This window comes from Saccoglossus kowalevskii, chromosome 18, assembly GCF_978046115.1.
Source record: "Saccoglossus kowalevskii chromosome 18, keSacKowa6.1, whole genome shotgun sequence".
Classification (NCBI taxonomy): domain Eukaryota; kingdom Metazoa; phylum Hemichordata; class Enteropneusta; family Harrimaniidae; genus Saccoglossus; species Saccoglossus kowalevskii.
In genome coordinates, this window is record NC_140658.1 from 29,877,340 (window position 1) to 29,898,032 (window position 20,693).

At 38.1% G+C, this 20,693-nt stretch overlaps 2 protein-coding genes across 2 annotated transcripts; one reads left to right on the forward strand and one right to left on the reverse strand.

The window, feature by feature from the left end:
• On the reverse strand, positions 1–5,535 carry LOC102806172 (uncharacterized). The gene has a single exon (XM_006820382.2). The coding sequence runs from the start codon at positions 5,533–5,535 to the stop codon at positions 1–3; it is 5,535 nt and encodes a 1,844-aa protein (XP_006820445.2).
• Positions 5,536–7,426: 1,891 nt separating this feature from the next.
• LOC102807846 (uncharacterized) lies at positions 7,427–20,316 on the forward strand. Its single transcript, XM_085493149.1, has 2 exons — positions 7,427–8,532; positions 11,558–20,316. Exons 1-2 carry the CDS (start codon positions 7,729–7,731, stop codon positions 15,470–15,472), a joined length of 4,719 nt encoding a protein of 1,572 aa, XP_085349275.1. The 5' UTR covers positions 7,427–7,728; the 3' UTR covers positions 15,473–20,316.
• Positions 20,317–20,693: the final 377 nt, after the last annotated feature.

Sequence of the window (20,693 nt, forward strand, 5' to 3'; positions counted from 1 at the left end):
TCAGAATAAATCTTTGAGTCTGACGTTGGCGGCAGCTGCGGCGTCACGATGTGATCTGCGTTGTGGCAATGGTATATCATCTGTACTTCCACTGGTAGGGATGTTGATTTCATCATGCATGTTAGTGATACCATCTGTGGCAGTGGGTTGCGTTGTGTCATCGCTGGATGATGTCAATTCCTTCGATACAATTTCCAGCGGGAACAATTTATGAATAGGGCGGGACATATGACCATTGGAAGTTTTCACCTCAGCTGACCGGACAAGTCCATCTTTGCCGTAAACTAGACTGTTTACTATAGCAAGTTGCCACTTTACTCGGCGATTAATGTCGTCGTGTACTATGACAACATCACCTACTTTAATAGTATTGTTCTTTGTACCGGTAGTAGGGTGACGTTCGCGTAGTGCGGTGAGATATTCTGTCTGCCATCGACGCCAGAATTGTATGTGTAGACGAACTAAATGTTCATATCGTTTGTTGACTTTCGTATGACTGTCATAATCGGGGTCATAAAGTTCATCGTCGGTAATGTTTATGTATGGTAACTGTGTCAATGACCGGCCGTTGAGCAGATGAGACGGTGTCAAACTGACGTTGTCTTCGATGCTGGAAGACACGTATGTTAATGGACGATCATTAACAGTAGCTTCGATTTCGGTAACTATGGTAGAAAGTTCATCAAAGGTGATTAGCGCACGGCCCAAAACCTTTTTGATGGCGTTCTTGGTTATGCCGATTAACCTTTCCCAGAATCCTCCAAACCATGGAGCTCGTTTCGGGATGAACGTCCACTCGACGCGATGCGAAGCGAGATATTCGCGAACTTCTGAAGTATCGAGTAGATTGCGTATTTCTTCCGCGGCGGATATATAAGTGGACGCGTTGTCGGACAACATACGACTGGGTAGTGAACGTCTTGCAGCGAAGCGACGGAAAGCGTGTAGAAATGTCTTTGTTGACAGGTCGGGTATAACTTCCAAATGGACGGCGCGTGTCACTGCACAAGTGAATAAGCAAACGTAGGCTTTATTTCTTTTTCCATCAGGTGTTTTGGTTATGAGACTTCCAGTGAAGTCAACTCCACACACGGCGAATGGGGGCATCATATTTACGCGATATGATGGTAGCGGTGCTTGAACGGGGTTGGAAAACGGTTTTCCATCGACCTTGCGACACGTCACACAACTTCTCAGTATACTCTGTACAACCTGGCGTATTTTGGGTATCCAGTGTTGTTGCCGAATCTGGGTCACTGTAGACTGGACACCAGAATGTTTATTTAGTTCGTGTGCTTTCATCACAATTAGTCGTGTATATGCATGGTATGACGGTAACAGTATCGGGTATTTCGTCACATAGTCGAGCGGTGCGTTGTGGATACGACTTCCACAGTGAAGTATTTCCTTCTCGTCTAGAAATAAGTTCAATTGACGAATGAGCGGTCCGAACTTGCGTCGTTGTTCGCGTAACGCATGGATAGTATCCCCGTAATGTTCAGATTGGACATTTCTTGTCCACAGAAGTTCAGCGTTCTTAAGTTCTGTTGATGTGATTATATCATTGTTATTGTCCGAGTTTGGCTGGCGAGTGATTTGTTTTATACGGTTAACAAATCGCAGTACGTAGACGGTCACACGCAACAGTTTATCGAGTGAATTGTACCTGGAAATGTCAATAATACGTTGAACACCGGAGTTGTCACTTTCATCAGTCTCTTGACGAGCGGTTTGTGCGTTGATGACTGGCGAAGTAGTATCCGGGTTGACGAGGTCGTCATCTTCCTTCGTGATGTTGACATGTAGTTGAGTAGCATTGTTCACATCCCATGTTGGCCACAATTGTTGATCTGGTAACCATGACGGCCCATAATTCCATTTGGGGTTTGAACGGAGGTCATTAGCTGATATACCTCTCGTTAGTAAGTCCGCGGGATTGTCCACGGTTGGACAGTATTTATATTCTTGTGTGAAGTCGCGTATTTCTTGCACTCTATTTTGAACAAATACTGGCAACTTCTTACTGCTATTAATCCAATGCAAGGTCGCTTGACTGTCGGACCACAGGAAATGTTCAGTTATATTGAATTTGTCCGATAGAGCATTCAGTACGAGTTTACCGAGTCTCGTAGCGATCAGTGCAGCCATTAATTCCAATTTCGGCAGAGATAATTCCGATTTAGGGGCGACTCGTGTCTTTGACATGACAAGAGCCGTTTCGTGCTGGCGACGAAGAAACACAACAGCACCATACGCGGAAGTGCTCGCGTCTGCGAAAGTGTGCATTTGATAGGTATCACCTGGAGAAGTCTTGTCAAAATATTTCCGGTTGATTTGATTATCACGAGCAGCGGTTAAATCCTCAGCAATTAAGATCCATTGTTCGTAAAGTTCAGGACTTAGTGGTTCATCCCACTCCAATTTCAACTTCCACAAAAGTTGAATAAATAGTTTGGCGCGTACCAATACCGGTGAAATTAATCCAAGCGGGTCGTATACACTCGCTGTGAAACTTACAATGTCACGTTTTGTAATAAACGACGCGACTTGAGGTTGACTGTTAACACGAGAATGTGTCAACACGTCGGATGTAATTTTCCAACGCATACCAAGCACAGAAACTTCGTCGGCGGGCTCATATTTGTTATCTCGGGTAGCAAGTTCACACAAATCAGGAGAATTCGATGACCAAGCACGTAAATTAAATCCACAAGAATTCATGAGGCTCGTAGATTCACTGTAGTATTTAACAGCATCTGCTTCCGAATAGACTCCATCAATGACATTATCGACATAGATGTTGTCTTTCATTTGATTGGCAGTATTAATATCACAGTTATTATCCAAATGAGTTTTGATCACAGCATTCAGGATAAAAGGTGAGCACACAGCACCAAACAGCACAGATTTAAATTGATACACTTTGAGTGGACTGTCGATATTATTCACGTCTGTCAGCCACAGAAATTTGGTAAATTTCCGTTCATCGGGATGCAGTCTCACGTTAAGGAATGCTTTCTCAATATCACTACAGACCGCAATATTGTTAGCACGGAACCTCATTAAGATGGCTGGCAAATCATTAATCATAGAAGGCCCGGTTTGGAGACAATCGTTCAAACTCGGGGAATTGGCGTTTCGGCGGCAAGAGCAATCGTACACAATACGAATCGGGGTTGTAGTAGAGTCCTTTGCTACCGAGCGATGGGGTAGATAATGTCCGACAGTATTGTCATCATTGTAGACTTCTTCGATGAAATCGCGGTTGAGTTGCTGTTCGATGATAGAGTTGTATGCGTCGAGTAACTCAGGAGACAAACGTCTGAGCATGGCGCGCGTTCGACTAACTGTGACGTCGTAATTGGTAGGCAACGGTGGGTGGTTATCACACCATGGTAATCTCGCAATGTATTTTTTGTCTTCAATTTGCAAATGAGTGTCACGATAAGTTTCAAAATCCATACGTAATTCTGCGGAGGGGTCGTCGGTCACACCGATACTTTCTAAATCCCAGAGACGCTGGAGTTTGCTGTCGAGTTGTTGCGATTCGGTAGAGACGTGTAGTATGTTTACATCTGCGGTCGTTGACCTTTGACCCTTGTCAACTGGCCCTGATAATAAATATCCGAATTTGGAGGAAACCGCTGTAGGACCATTGCCGCGGATAACGTTATCCCCGACGTAATTCCAATACTGGTCAGCGCCGATAAGTAAATCAATAGAGAATGATTTATCTTCTGTGACTGGATGCGCAAATGTTAGTCCGCGCAAATAATCAACGTGGTGAATAGATTCAGTGATGTGGTTTGTCAGTTTAGTCGATATTTCAGAGATGAACAGTACGTCAATATTCGAAGTATGTCCCGACAAATCGTGTGCTGTGACACTAGCAAAGTCTAACGCTCGTGAGTGATCAGTATTGTCGCCAAATGTAGAAAGAAATACTTGTTCAGTGCGTGTAGGAGATAAGTTCAAATCGTTAGCAAACTTACGAGAGATGAATGAACGGCTTGCCCCTTCGTCGAAAAGTACGTTAGCTTGTAGTGGCTGGCTATTACCTACAGATATCGGAATAATAGCAGTCTTGAGAAGTACAGGACGCAGACATGTATTATTTGGCGAGTTCCTGTGGGTGTCGTTGAGTTTTGTCAATGTCACATGAACCGGTGAATTTGGATTCGTATCAGATGTTGCAACGTCCGTCGCGGGTTGGCTTTCTTGGTGTAGTGTTGAGTGGTGTCTTCGTTTACATGTACGACAGTTGAACTTAGATTTACATTCCGATGCTCGATGTCTTCCCAAACAATTGTAACAAAGTTTGTCACGTTTGACTATTTCCCAACGTTTGTTTATGTCCGTTACTACGCGACATGCAGAAGTGAAGTGTGTTCCTTTACAGTAGGTGCATTTGGCGCTGGTGTTACGCAATTTTGGATCGCGTTTTGGAGATCGCACATTTGTATGAAATGTAGCAGTAATGTCCGGTTGATACCGTGAATTGTTGATTGACGATTCGTCGAGCGGGTTCCCGGATTGGATCGCGGTTATTTCGCGTAGCAGTGCTTTACGTAGATTAGGTAAACTCCAAGCTTCTCCCCCGATTTCGCGAGCGATTTGCTTTCGAATGGTTGCCGGTAGTTTGTCGCGGATGATCGGAACGAGGAGGTCACCGTAAGAACTTTCCGGTTTTCCGAGTGTTTGTAGACCACGGATATGTCCTTCCAGCGCGTCATAAAATTTACGCAGACTTTCGATGTCGCTGGTGGGTTGTTGCAATTGCCAGAGCGAAGTCATATGTGCCTCGGTAACTAGGTGGTCACGTCCGTATCGTTCTAGGAGCAGTTCAATAGCGTGGTGGTAGTTACCATCAGTGAGAGATAGTCCAGCAATAGTTCGCGCTGCCTCGCCCTTTAGCATGGTGCGTAGGTAGGTGAACTTTTGTACGTTGCTGAGAGTGTCATCATAATGAATCGAAGATCTGAAAATGTCATAAAAGCTAGCCCATTCCAGTACGTTACCTTCAAACTGTGGTAGGACGATCTTGGGTAGCGAGACGGTCTTTGTTGAGGAGGTAGACGATGTACCTGTCGATGAGGTGCCTCTAGATGAGTTGGCGGACGCGATGCTTGCGGTGTCAAGTAGCGGTTCGTTTTCTGTCTTCATCTTGTTAATGAAAACGTTCAGAGCGTGATTCTTGCAGAATACGTCGTCAGTATATTCGGAGCTCTCTTCGCTGACTGAATCAAAGAGTGCTTCTTCAGTGAGTTCGAGAATTTGTTCTTCGAGCATGATGAGCGTTGCGTAGCGGTCGGTCAGGAGAGAGTGGAGCGCGACGAGTTGTTCAATCTCTGTAAGCTTATTTTCCCGGCCTTCCGCGTCGGCGATTTGCTTCTTCTGGGTTTCGGCTTTGTTGAAAAGTCGTGTGAGCTGCCCTCGTTGACTCCTTCGCTTCAATTTCAGCTTTGCCAATGCGTTTGTCGTCTCCACTGCTTGGGCATCAGCAGCGGCGTTCTGTGGTGGCTGTTCTTCTGACATCGTGTTGAGCTGAGATATCCTGGTCTAGGTCACCAAATTATGTGGGGTATAATAATACGCTTCAGTTGAACTTGATGGCAGAATAAAACAGTCAATGTGGATGCAAAACACGGTATGGTTTATTGCTGGATAAACTGGCATAGAAACATGTAGCACATGAATAAGGAGCCCCGAAACTCCGAAACTAGCCCTTTATATAGGTGCGAATCGAACGTGAGAGAAAACACGTAAGCGGGAAATACGAAATGAAGTACGCGGGAGAAAAAGATACAATACAGAGTAAAATGATTGGCTGAAATTAAATGATTCTAATTGGTCGAGAATTACTCAGAGGAATCCTTCATGCGAAAGGTAAAACGAATTAACTATAGCGAAATGACATGTAATAATAATATTAGCAATATGAAAACGAATACAAATATATATTATGAATCTCCGACAAGTACGGAGTGATCACAAGGGAGAGTATAAAATAAAAGTCACCATCGCGGCTCAGTCTTTTCCACGAAACGAAACGAAACGTGAAAAAAACCGAAATGAAATTAAACCAAAATTTTGAACGACTTCAAACATCGCCACGTCACAGAAATACATTTGTCGAGAATACATGTATTTAGTTTCCAAATCTGTTTCGCCTACTTTGCAGCTCGATTCATTTGTGCTGACATGACCATTTTGGAATTGTTGAACACTGATGGCCGCGGCGCTATTCATTTCGTGTTTCACAGTGTGAAATTTTCTCAGATATTATTAGGCCAATGAAAAAAAATGCGGGTTAGGGTTTCGTTCCGTTTCGTGGAAAAGACTAAGCCCACCATCATTGTGCAATAATTTTAGTACGTTCATAGTTGGGGGTAATTGTACATCAATATAAAATTCTAATATTCACCGCATTTCAAGTCCACTCTGTCCCACTTTTCTCATACTGCGGTCCGCACTAGGTACTCCTTATTATTAGTAACAACCTGCCCCATAACCAGCATAACAGCGGGCGCAAACAAAATTCGTATGTACATTAACTAGCGAGGGACTTTGGTGCCATCAAATTATCTAACGTTGCGAAAACGATGTTGCTACATTCTGTGACGATCTCACCCCCTCCCCATTTGATTTTGGACTAATCTATTTTGTCTAGGTACGTACCACAGGGGCTAAAATGTTGTCTCTTTTCATTTTGCAATATTGTACGAATCTTACCGGTATTTACTGTCACTTCAAACGTCTTGGGGAAGTTGATAGGGTTATTAGAACATTGATAAGGACATTCCCAGCGAAGTTGCAAGTTACCCGTACGAATCTCGTTAGCGACCAAGCCTTAGTGTGACGTCACAATGACTTAGTTGGTGAAAGCAAGACGTCCAAAACGATGGTTTAGTGGTTTGTCAATGACTACTGTATATTATTAACGGGCGACCACAGATCAAAACACGTACGTCACAGAAATGTGTCGCCACTAGAGGGCTAGCTATAATTTTTTTCGATGCAACATTAACTTAGATTCTGGGTAAGACTTAAGTATGAAGTTATCCTTGCATTTTTTCATACTACGCTTAAACATTTCCCAGTTGTTCTCAATTGAGATGTTTGGGAGGGATTGGTTTTAATGATCAGTTCATTTTGGCGTTTATTTTTTTCAGTGAACATTCCAAGTCCTAAACTTGTTCACATTTTGCAAATCTCCTTAAGCGTCTGACTACTAAAATATGAATTCGCGTTAATTATTCCTTTTCCTCATCTTGACATTCAATATAACAAGTTACACTGAATGTAATTGGTTAGAGAGAAGTTGTTTTTCTCACCAGGTCATGTCAACCCACACAAGCCATTCAAAAAAGTTATAGGAAGTGCGCCCTCTTACTTCTTGCTGTGGGGATACGACTACGTCACATACACACACGCACAAGATGGCGGATTTTGGGTCAGGTTTGGTTAAAATTTAAGTGCGAACGTTTGCCCCGATTTCAACCGTATAAACCCATGCTATATCAGCGAAGTTCTGGTTATCCGACGTGCATTTAGTTTGTATCTTAAATTTCGGATCTGAGGCAAGATGATATTCCCTCCATCGCACTGACAGACTGCAAAACGAAAAACCGGATTAAAGTCGTCCGAGTACTCGAGTCGGAGAGGCAAAATATTTGCATATAAATCTGCATACAGTTTGTAACAAAGGACAACATTGTGATTCTGAACATGGCTATTCTACCTGCAAACAACTTTCTACGTGCAATCAACGAAATGAGAAAACGGAAGGAATTTTGCGATGTTAAACTTCTTTCTGACGAGAAAGACGAGTTTATGGCTCACAGAGTTGTGCTGTCGTCTTGCTGCCGAGTCGTGCACCAAATGCTTTTATCAAAAGAACCAAACCGGAAGTTACCAATATTAGAACTGAAAAACGTGCCCAGTAATATACTCAGCGTTGTTGTAGAATTTGCATACTCTGGTGAGGTTGATATCACCATGGAAACGGTCCAAGAACTTCTGATGGTAGCTCAACTTTTAGATGTACCAAGTTTAACTAAATTATGCATCACATTTGTTCAGGAACGCCTCACAGTGCAAACGTGTTTCTCCATCGCCAAAATTGCGAATAATGTCGCCAGCAAGGAACTTTTAGACATTGTCAACAATTTCTCACAGGACAATTTTCCACCTGTGTGCGCTGATGAACAGTTTCTGAAGCTGTCTGTGGAAGAATTTCTTGAATATATTTGCAATAAAGAACTTATTGAAGAACATCGACAGGAATTCAACAGTGCCATACAGGTATGGCTTGAACATAACCCAGGGGAACATCAATTACTGGAAGAGAAACTCAAGGCGACCTTGCAGGAGATGGGTATGGGTGATTTGATAAATAGTTTAGAATTAAAGAGAATGCCTATGATGAGTGATGATACACCTAACAATGGGGGAGGTACTGAGATGGTCCTTAGTAACCAAGAGATGAAGATTATTTTTATTAATACTGAAGAGGAAAGCAATGAATTGATGGTAATGTTGTTTTTTTCTGTGCCGCCAATATTTTTGAACAATACTTTCAACAAGAAAATGAGATAATACTACATGTATGTCTACACAAACCAATTGTCATTATAAACATTTGCAGTTTATAAAAAGTTTATATTTTTTCAATGAAAAATGTTCACAATGCTTTGAAAACAATAAAAGTAGATTAATATAATAAAATTTCACAAAGATCACTCTAAAATATTTTATGATTTTTCATGACCCTCAAAATTAAAAGCTGTGTACAGTAAATTCAGTCCCTTAAACACTATAATCTTTCCTGCCAAAATTTGAACCAAATAGACATAATTTTCCATTGATTATAGGCTTTGATCAAAATTAAAAAAAAAATATGGACAAACTCATGCATGTTCATTTGGCGAAAAGTTGGTTAATAGAAAGGGTAGGCATGTTTTTGATTGCTAATACAAAACCTATATGTAAGGGGGGAAGTTTAAAGGGACAACCTACTGTGGAATACTTTATTTTTGCTTAAAATTATTTTCGCTATTTTCGCTGAAAGGATGATTCCGTGAAAATAAAATCCAGCGAATATACTTTTTTTTTTATATATTTCACATTAAACTAATCAAAAATCAGTGAAAATAAATTCCATACAAAACGCCCAAAAAGCCTTTTCAGCGAAAATTAATTCCAGTGAAAATAAAGTATTCCACAGTATTCACTAATCTGTACACTTATAATTTAGCATGGTTTTGCTAACTGTCAGAATATAATATAATCACCTTTATTATATTCATAGTCATGGTATTTGTGCTTATTATATGCCTTTTTATTGGACTGGTTAGTCCAAATTGTACCTGACTGTGGCCGTGCTAACCACCGTTTCCTCTCGTGTGTAAACGTATTTGGGTCTATCCAATATGCAAACACATGAGATTAGCCTGTATTTCATGTAGCGTGAACACTATTAATATGCATTATAATACCATAGTCATTCACTGCCAGGTCAGCTAGCTACACACATGGACCTCCATGCTAAACACAATCCCCCAAAATAACTTGATGAACCAACCAACACTGTTTTGTACACGTGCAGTAGTAATAATAATAATAATATTTTATTAGCCTTTGGAGCGGCAAACAAAGAGAAGAAAACAACCAAATCATACATATTTGAAAAAGGAAAGAAGAAAAATCACATTAAATTCAAACTTTCTTTTCTATACTTATACAATTGAGTAATAAATACTCTAACTTCCTTGGATACAATATTCCCCAAATTATTGTTGACTTTCCACAATATGTCGCTAAAAAGTACATTAAACTTAAAATTAATTCCTCCACAAAGAAAGTTATTAATAAGTGTTGGGTCTACTTCAAGGTTTTGAACTTTGTACATGAAGTAGTGGGGGAATGTCTTCACATATATACTACATGTATGTTAAAAAATATTCGCATTATAGTATTCATAATAAAGAAACTAGCAAAATATAAAATACAAAGTACATACAATGTATATTCATTCACAATTCTAATTAAGTATTTCAATGTTTAGTGAAGTTTAGACTGAAGTTTAGTTTTCAATCACTATTGAAATGAGAATTATGTTTATGTTTGAGCTTGACGCCATGACCGAGGACAGGCAGCAGGCTATTATACAGGAATTTGCAACTGCTAGTCCAAAACAATTCAACTACATGAACATGTCAATGGTTTACAATATATTTTGGTAAAATTATCAAAGAACAATAGAAAAAAATGGGAAAAAGTTGCCAGTCCAAAATCAAAGTTGCCAGTCTGCTTGGTGGGCTGGACTGGTGGCTGGCTAACACCCTGACAGGCTGAAACACAAAGGAATTCTTATTTTACTCGGTTCTTAGAGTAGCTTGCTGTTTTATATTATATTTTCGCCTGGCCCATATGCATAAAACTATCACCTTGCCCGTACATGTATGTGTATGAAATTTTGTGTTCTTCAATAGAAAGTCAGTTGATGAGCATGTTTTTTTTTGGGGGGGGGGTTGTGCACAGACTGAAGGTTAAGTAGTGAATGACTTGGACATTGCCTTGAATAGATTAAAAATTCTACATACATGCAGGCAGTGAGTTGCATGACGTGATTGGTTGCGTTATGTCCTGATTTAAATGTACGAATAATTCATTACCCCAAAAAAAGTTTGTCGATTTTAAGACAAATAAAAAATGTTGTTAAAAATAGTTGTAAATAGCATTTTTGAGCTACAGTTTTGATCGATGTTTTCGGCGTATACGGAAATCAATATATTGTTTTCATATTACACAAGACACCAAACACTCTGAAAATCACACAGAATGTAGATAAATACTGCTTAATTAATACAGTGTGATTGCGCCAAATTGTGCCTCCCGTTTTAAGCTGTTTCTAAGCGTGCAAACTGTCTTTATTAATGTTCATTTACCATGATTTTTCACAATTAGGTGTTGTGTGACTTACGAGTCAGGTCACTTCAAAGATGGCGATGTAAACATGGTTGTTGGATACGCTGGTGCTCTCTTCACAGAAATCCCTATTCCTTCTTGAATATTGACGATATTATTTTTCTGTCAAGAATTTTGACATGCGAATATATTTATTAACTTAGTGTAGTTTAGTAGTGAATTTTAGCATCAAGACGTCCTCGATGATTTAAATAAAACCTCTGTAGAAAACGCCAGTAAAGCTGCACATACCGGATATGGGACAAATGTACGTGTTCAAACAATTCACTAGCTGTGGACCGAATGTTACTCCCAACACGACGTAATCGGTAATGAGACAAAATACACTCCGTTGAAAGAAGGGCGCCCTCACGTGCAATTCCTCCTCTGCATACATGTATGCTGTTTGTGTAGTTGAATGTCTAACAATATGAAATTAAACTACACTTGGTAATTGGCTTATAATTTGCATATTGATTAACTACTGAAATCACTTTGGATCAGTCTATAAACAGAAAGGTTGTATATTATTTGTTCAGTAAACATCAAAGAGTATTGATCATTTTCAAACTTATTATTTTTTCAACAGGGTGATGATGATGATAATCATGAAGACGATGATGAAGGATGTGAGGAAGAAGATTTAGAAGCTTTACCAGAAGAAGAAGTTGCCATTGGAAACCGCCTCCCAATTTGTAAAATATGTAACAGAACTTTCAGTACTAAACAAGGTTTGAAAAAACATCAAGTAATCCACACTGGTGAAAGTCCATACCAATGTGTATTATGTCAGCGGTGTTTTAAAAGACCAGATAGTGTGATATCACATATGATATCTATTCATGATGTAGACCCACGACCTAAATCAAAACGTCCATCTGTCTACAAATGTAATTCATGTCATGTACGTATGTTCTCACATGCTGAATTTACAAAACATCGAGTAGAGAAACATGGCCTAAATTGGCAATACAAATGTCATATCTGTGAAAATGGATATTTTAAGAGAAAAGATGATCTAGATTGTCATTTAAAGGGTAACCATAGTGACATTATTGTAAGTGATGAAGAGAATAATTCAAGTCAAGAGTCAACAGGTAATTGTGATAATAATAATATTCTGTTGAGGAATGAAAAGAATGATGGTGATAATACTGATGATAGTGATAATGATAATGGATATGATATAGCATCAGGAGATGGTTTTTGTTCTCAACAACATTATGATCCAGGTGAGATTGAAGTTCTTGGGAGCCACAGCCCACAGCATGAAAAAGACGCTAAAAATCAAGCACTGCCCAGACATGTGGATGAGTCTATCAACAGCCAAGCAATGAACGAACATGCGGAATGTCAACAAAAAACTTCAGTTGACAGTACTGAAGATCAAGATCTTCCGATTGCAGTTGCAGTAAAAAGAAGAAAAAATTCAAACCCTAAAAAAGTGATTTATGACATGGTAGAAGAATCTGATCCAGAGTCAGTCTCTGATAAAGATGAGGAATGGGTACCGGACTCTGATCCAGATTCACAGTTAGTGCCAAGTCAATGTGATATCAATGATATTCAGATACAGCTAGCCAAAGATGGAAAATTTTATAAATGCAACTATTGTGAAAAAAAATTTGTTGCTAGACCCAGTGTCAGAGAACATATTATAATTAGACATTTAAATATCAAACGATTCTGTTGCAAACTCTGTAACGAGTCATTCTTTAGACGAGATGGTTTACAATCCCACATGGTTACCATACATGGTACAGACACGCGGGCGCCTATGTGGAAAAAAGCTGAGATGGAAAGGAAAGAGGCATTGCATTCTAGTAAACAAAGCAAGCATCAATGTGATCAATGTTGGGATCGTTTCTGTTCCCTGAAAGCATTGAAAAAACATCGTTCTCGTGTTCATAATTCATACAAGTGGAAATTCAAGTGTAAAGTTTGTGATAAACCATTCTATACAAAGAAGAACTTGGATTTACACATGATTGGGCATAATGTTGTGAAGACGGTCATATCTAATGATGAGGAGAAAGAAACAGCAGTGAAGACAAGTAATGATAATATTGGTAATCCAGATGTGGAAGCTGTCAGTTTAGATTCAGCAGAGAAGAATGTGGTTGATAATCAAGAAGAGTCATCTGCCTTCCTTAAAAGTATCACTCTGGAAAACATCGATGATACAATTATCAAAACTGACGAAGGCTACGTATGCAACTACTGTCATAAGCTATTCAGGCGCAAGCGAGGTGTCAAAGAACATATCATTATCATACATTTGAAAATTAAGCGATACCAATGTGAGATGTGCAGTGAAACATTCGCTAGACGTGAAAGTTTTGTCTCGCATATGAGGTCGATTCATAACAAGGATGTGCGGAATTCAATATGGAGGAATTACGAGGAAGAGAAAAAAAATGCAGTCATGTCAGGAAAAATAAAAAAGAAGTATTCTTGTTCAAAGTGTTCTAAAAAGTGTGCTTCAATGAGAGATCTGAAAAGACACAAAGTAGAACATAATAAACATAAATGGAGTTTCATTTGTCATGTTTGTGATAAACCATTCCATAAAAGGATAAACTTGGTGCATCATCTCAAAGGTGGACATCATCAAGAGAAAGAGATTGACAGTGTGAGTGTTGTGGAACAAGTTTTCAGAGAAATGAAATCCATGGGGCTAGACACAACAATCAAAGTCATCTCTGAATCAGATGGAGATCAAGTAAGACAAGTTTACCAGTGTCCTAAGTGTTCTAAGACGTATCCATATCGGTACAAATTGAAGCAACATTTTGTCATTGATCATGGGAAAATAAATCCTCATGCATGCGACTTCTGTGAAGAAACTTTTAGTCGGCGAGAATCTTTAGTAACTCACGCACAGTTGATACATAATATTGACATTCGTAATCCATCGACAATGACCTCTTCTGAACGAGAAAACCAGAAGAAGATGGAATGTGTATGTGAGAGTTGTGATGCAACGTTTGATTCTTACTTCAAGTTGAAAATGCATCGTCTAACACATGATGATTTAAAATCGTTCAAGTGTGATGTTTGTGATAAAAGTTTTGCAGAGCGCCAGGCTTTGGCAGTGCATGTGGAATGTCATAGATTGTCTGTTAAACAGTCTGATCATAGCCAAAGCTCTTCTACAGCAAGTGAAGTGAAAGACAAAGGTTCACAGCAACTGGCAGAACTCCAACTACAAATCAAATCTGCTCCAAGTAAAGAGCTTGAAAAGATTCATAAATGTGGGACATGTTCAAAAAGCTTTGAAACACAAAGGGGGTTGAAAAGCCACGAAATTAGACATCAACTCCATAATTTCAACTGTAACCGCTGTGATGCTTCATACACAAAGAAAGACAAGCTAATTGAACATATAAAAACAACACACGGATTAGATAATTTGATACTTGAACAAGGTAAAAGAAATCCGTCACATTCTCTACATGTAAAGAACTTTGATGGCAACGAAACAGCTGGCCCATCTACTGTGACTGAAAAAGAAAAACCATACCAATGTGATCGATGTTTACTTCGTTTCAGCCGACAAGATTATTTAACGAAACACCAAGTAGTTCATACAGGTGCCAAGCCGTATCAGTGTTCCACTTGTAAACGATATTTTAAACAAAGGGAGAACCTTGGTAAACATAAATGTTTTTATAAGTGTAATAAATGTGATAAAGTTTTCACCGACCCATATTCCAAGAATCAACATAAATTCGAACATTGGAATAAAGACGCTTATCAGTGCGAGATGTGTGGTAGATTGTTCACGTCCAAGTCATCGTTACAGACCCATCAACTTATACATTTAGGTATAAAACCATATGAATGTAAACATTGCGGTAAATGTTTTGGACAATCCAGTATTCTTGTGATGCACATGCGTGTACATACAGGTGAGAAACCACATCTTTGTGAACTTTGTGGTAAGACGTTTGCATCTCCATTTGAATTGCGCATACACCACAAACGTAATCACACCAGTAAAATGACTGAATTTCAATGCAGCGACTGCGGTTTGAAGTTTTCATCTAAGTATTCTCTCTGTGGTCATCTTGGTAAACATCGTTCTAATGCATCCTTCGCCTGTGATATCTGTGGCAAGACGTACCATCGTAAAGGTAACCTGATAGAGCATCAGAAATCTCATGACCAAACTCTAAGAATGTCAAAAAGGTCCAAAAGAACTTCATCTAAACCTCCTCCTGCGAGTACAACTGTTCATATGGAGCCCAGTATGATAGAAACCTATGCCTCAACTAGCGATAATATACAAGACATAGCTTCTACATCGATGGGGTATCCAAGCATACGAAGGGACACAGAAACCGAACATTTGACCATGACTCGTAATGAACCAGTAAATGTTTCTAATATGCTTGCCAACATCTATCAACCAACACAAGACCTGTATAGTGGTCATGATAACGAACAACCAAACATTTCACTTCCGTATCCCACTGGACACTATTATCAGTACCCTAACTGATGTGTAGTGATGCCAAACAACCAAACAATATCTCGCACTCAACAATATTATCAGTTATCAGTTAGCTAAACTTTATTTAAATACTTCTGTAAAATCTGTATTATAAACCACAACTTCTACTACTAGTATTAAAATGGTACAATGCAACAGCAGGGATGCGACTTCTATTAGAGCACCTACAGATATGAGAAATGATGAATTTTTGGTTCTCAATTATTCAAAAGAATGGAGCAACTTCTATTTAGGATGCGGCTACTAATACAGATTTTACGGCAGTCTTTTATAATCTGTGTATATGTTGGGTATGGCTGCTCACAGGCCAATAATTTTTTCATGATATGACAATAAAATACCAGTCACAAAACCATTACCGTATTGTATAGTGTTGGAAGCACATTTTTGATACACCATTTTTAAAGCTTAGTCTTTTCCACAAAATGAAATGTGAAAAAAAAAAATGAATTTATACCAAAATTTTGAACGACTTCAAACATCACCACGTCACAGATATAAATTTGTCAAGAATATTTAGTTTCCACCTCTTTTCCCGCCTACTTTGCAGCTCGATTCATTTGTGCAAACATGACGCGACAGCCATTTTGGAATTGTTGAACACTGATGGCGCTATTCATTTTCTGTTTCACTGTGAAATTTTCTCGGATATTATTAGGCCAATGAAAAAAAATGCGGGTTAGGGTTTTGTTTCGTGGAAAAGACTAAGCTCATTTCTAAAAGTTGCTTGAGTGATAAATTTCTTCTATAGCGTAAATGGATGACATGATGGCTGTTCAAAGCATCAATGTTGTTTTGGTCTATGAATGTCTATCAATGAAGATTATGTTTTTGAGTGACTTGACTTTATTTTAGATATAGAACAACATTGCTTCCAACCATATACATTATTTTACGACAAAGAAACACTAGAGAGTGCCACTTACAGGAATGGTGAATTGAGATACATCAGAGCAAAAAACAAAACAGTGTTGTTTTAAGTATACCAAACTCCCACTGTATTATAGTAACTTTTTTAACAGGCTTTTTTCATTCACTGTATGCGTGGATTAATTAATGTTCTAGTGCTATGACAGTCACAGGTCGAAAAACATGTGTATGTTATTGTTACTATGCCTGGGACAATCATACAATACATTAAGGCTAGCCATCAATACTAATGTAGCACCATTGTCAGTAATGGTTTTCTTCTCGCAACTCTCTATCCCGAATAGGAAAAGAGTGAATACAACAGCAAGCAATACACTTTGACAATGTAATTTATCTCATATTTCTCTGGTTAAAACACATTCTTGTTCAAAGTTGGTCCATAAAGTATGTAATCACCTACTTAGCAGTATCCAAATAAAGATTATGCGATACTTCACTGACAGAATTATGACAGTAATTCACAAATCGAGTCTGGTTTAGTTCATAGACAAAATAAATATCAATTTTGATGAGTTACAAGTGCGGTTGCAAACAAGATTTGTATCGGGAAAACTTGCCACCTCTCTAGGAAAGTCACTGTCAATGATCCAATAACCCCATCAACTTTCCCAGACAGTTGAAGTAACACCAAATAGGATTCCTGCATATTATTTAGGCCAGACTGTTTTTATTCCTTGTTTCTTGAGTTTTTATAAGGCAATTTTTTTGAAGGCGGGGAAAAAAATAAAATAAATTCTTTTTTCCCATTAGATTTGTGTGATTCTCGAGGAAATGTAAGTGAGATCATTGATCGGAGAGAAGAAATGAAATAAAATTTTATTCCATGTATAACCTTGTTTCTCATCTGCGCAAAACTTCGGTATTTTGATCATGATACTCCCGTGAAAATGCAACTTTTGATTTGTTATGCGGTGAGCGATAAAAAAATGAAGATGGAAATAATATTTTTTTAGCAAGTCGGCAGGCACGAGAAATTACGCTGAAATAAAATTTTATTTTTATTTCATTTTCGGCTCCTGTTCATTCGGCGGGTTTGCGAAACAACGGATAATAAAAGTCTGGCCTTGTATACTCACAACAATGATGCAGTATCCCTGATAAAGCAAAATGACACCCATCTGTTGGTGGACTTAATATTTTATTGCACCAGTTTTTCACAAAATATACAGATTGTTTTCATAAACCGATCATTTAATAGCACCAATAAGAATGTCCCTCGCTATATTGCAATGTTCAGAGAAGCTTTTCTAGGAAGTTTGCTAACTTCCTGTACAAATCTTGTTTGTGCCCATTGACAAATTGTTATATTTTGCTTTATTAACACGTTTTCTGTTTTACTAGTATGTTCTGTTTCAAACATGAGTGTGCATTTCCTGTACTACAGTACCGTAAAATCTGTATTAGAAGCCACATCCCTAATAGAAGCCGAACCCATTCTTTATGAACATTTGAGACCCAAAAATTCACCATTTCTCATATGTGTAGATGCTCTAATAGAAGCCGCATCCCCGCTGTTGCATTGTACCATTTTAATAGAAGCCGTGGCTTTTGATACAGATTTTACAGTAGTATTTGCTGTTTTATGCTATGTCATTTCCACGACAGGGAGTGTGCATGGCTAAATTAATAGCATTTCCTGTATTTACTACTGTAGAATAATTTATTTTCGCTGAAGGGATGATTCCGTGAAAATAAAATCCAGCGAATATACTTTTTTTCCTATAGTTCACATTAAACTCATCAGAAAATCAGTGAAAATAAATTCCAAGCAAAACGCCCAAAAAGCCTTTTCAGTAAAAATTAATTCCAGTGAAAATAAAGTATTCCACAGTATGTTTTATGCTATGTCATTTGCACGGCTAAATTAACAGCATTTCCAGTATTAACTATGTTTTATGCTATGTCATTTGCACCACAGGGAGGAGTGTGCATTTCCTGTATTTGCTATGTTTTATGTTATGTCATTTCCACCACAGGGAGTGTGCATGGCTAAATTAACAGCATTTCCTGTATTTACTATTTTTTATGCTATGTCATTACCACCACAGGGAGGAGTGTGCATGGCTAAATTAACAGCATTTCCTGTATTTACTATGCTATTATCTTATGTCATTTCCGCCACAGGGAGGAGTGTGCATGGCTAAATTAACAGCATTTCCTGTATTTACTATGCTATTATCTTATGTCATTTCCACCACAGGGAGTGTGCACAGATAACACCATTTATTTCTACTTATTGTACTCATTCATTGAACAATTTAGACAATAGCATTGTACATGTATTTAACTTTAATTACCTGTACTGTATTTGCACTTGTGTAAATTTCTGTGGGGGAAAATACTGTAAAACACTTTAAATATAGCTCTTTGCCAGTTTAGCAAATTTGGCTTGAGAATATACTTTTTGAATTGGTGAAATTACAGATTAGCTAAAATAACATGTTTTATAGCAAGTTATATTTTAACGATTCAAAATATACAACTTGTACAATTTTTGGTGTACATGATAATAGAGCTAATACAGTACATTTTTGATGCGTTTTTAAGTATAACTTATTTCAAACACTTTATTTCTCTTATTCGTATTTCATTACAACTTCTGCGACGTATTGTTAACTTGAAGAGAACGCATGCCAAATTTAATACAAAATGTTAATTTTAATTTAGGGCATTTAACTATCTAGGTAAATAATTTAAAGTGTTTTGTATATATGATTTTCTTTGGATGGAAGCAGCTGTCTCCCAGAGTTTGTTCAATTGGGATCACATCCACTTGCCCCATGGAGAAAACTATTTACATCATTTTCAGTATATCATTTCTTAAAATGTATTCAAAATGCATTACATTCCTAACCTCCAATATTGCAGAATATGCCATACATAAATTGCTGTACTTTCATTTTCAGTAAAAGTTGTATAAAATGGTTTTGAAAGAAATATCACTACCATTATTTTGGCTTAAAGTGCGACAGTTGTCACACCACATTGGTGAAATTGTTGATGTGGTCCTTATACAGTGCATAGTACACTGTAATATGATACATGCAAGTGTCACAGAGGTTAAAACACTGAAGGAGATAATGTCAGAGAAAAACAATGGCACTAACTTGTTTTAGCCAGCAAAATGACATTACTCAATCAGTTAGCACTGGGTTCTGGCATGCTCCTAGTGTTAGCCACATGTTACAGCGTGTCGTAATTTTACGGGGCATTTTCATCCTATCATATTAGGAAATGCAAATTCCAAATATGGAATGAATACACGCATAGTGGCCCCCACTAGGGTTTGATCAAACTCCACACAAAAGTTTGCCGATTCTGTTCTAAATATTTTCGATTTCGGCATGTCCATGATGTATCCTTGGAAGGAAAAGATGTATAATAAGAGGATACCACAAAGTTTGCATGAAGACTGTACGCTTTCACATTGACATTGACCTCTGCTGCGCTGTCTTTGTGCATACTTTGAGATAACCTCTTATATGTATCCTGCTTTATAGTGGATATTATAATTTCAGATTTTAAGTGTTGTGGCTAATGAAATGTATTGATCATAAAGATTTCAGTTACATTGGCTAATGAATACTGTAACAATATTGTTCAGATTAATGGAGGGCATTTAATAGGCTACTCAGATTTAGACAAACGAGTTTCAAACAATTTTACTATTTTAAAAACTTTTCTCCAAAAACAAAATATAGATTTGTTTACTGCTGTAATATACGTCATTAGATAACCATTTGATTCGACAAATAAATTCAACTAAGCTATTTGAGAAAGCCCAATATAAAGTTTATTTCACTTTGTCCCCTAGTATATGGGGTTACCGTGGTGTATTGAATCAACTTTGTTTACTAGAAATAAAAATCTTGTTTGTTCTGTAGAATATCAACATGATAAAATAGAGTTCACTGTTGCTGTAATAAATTTTAATTTCATATATTGTTACTTCAGATGAGATTTTACAGCTCCTAAACCTTTGAATTGGGTTACACCAATGAATCAGTCATGAATAAAACCAATTCACAATCTGATGCCAGGAAACGGATATTCTCAAAAAGTGGAAAATGGACATTGAGACTACACAATTTCTCATCTCCACTTATTCTCGCATTACCTCGCCATACTGTGGCAGAATTCAAACTACGGTATAAACTTGTATTCACTATTGATGAAATCAAAGTGGCACATGATCATGTTTTCATGGTAAGAACTAAGTCTGTGCATAGGCCTACAGCATCCACATTGCAAGTACTTGAAACATGAGCATCTAACAAGC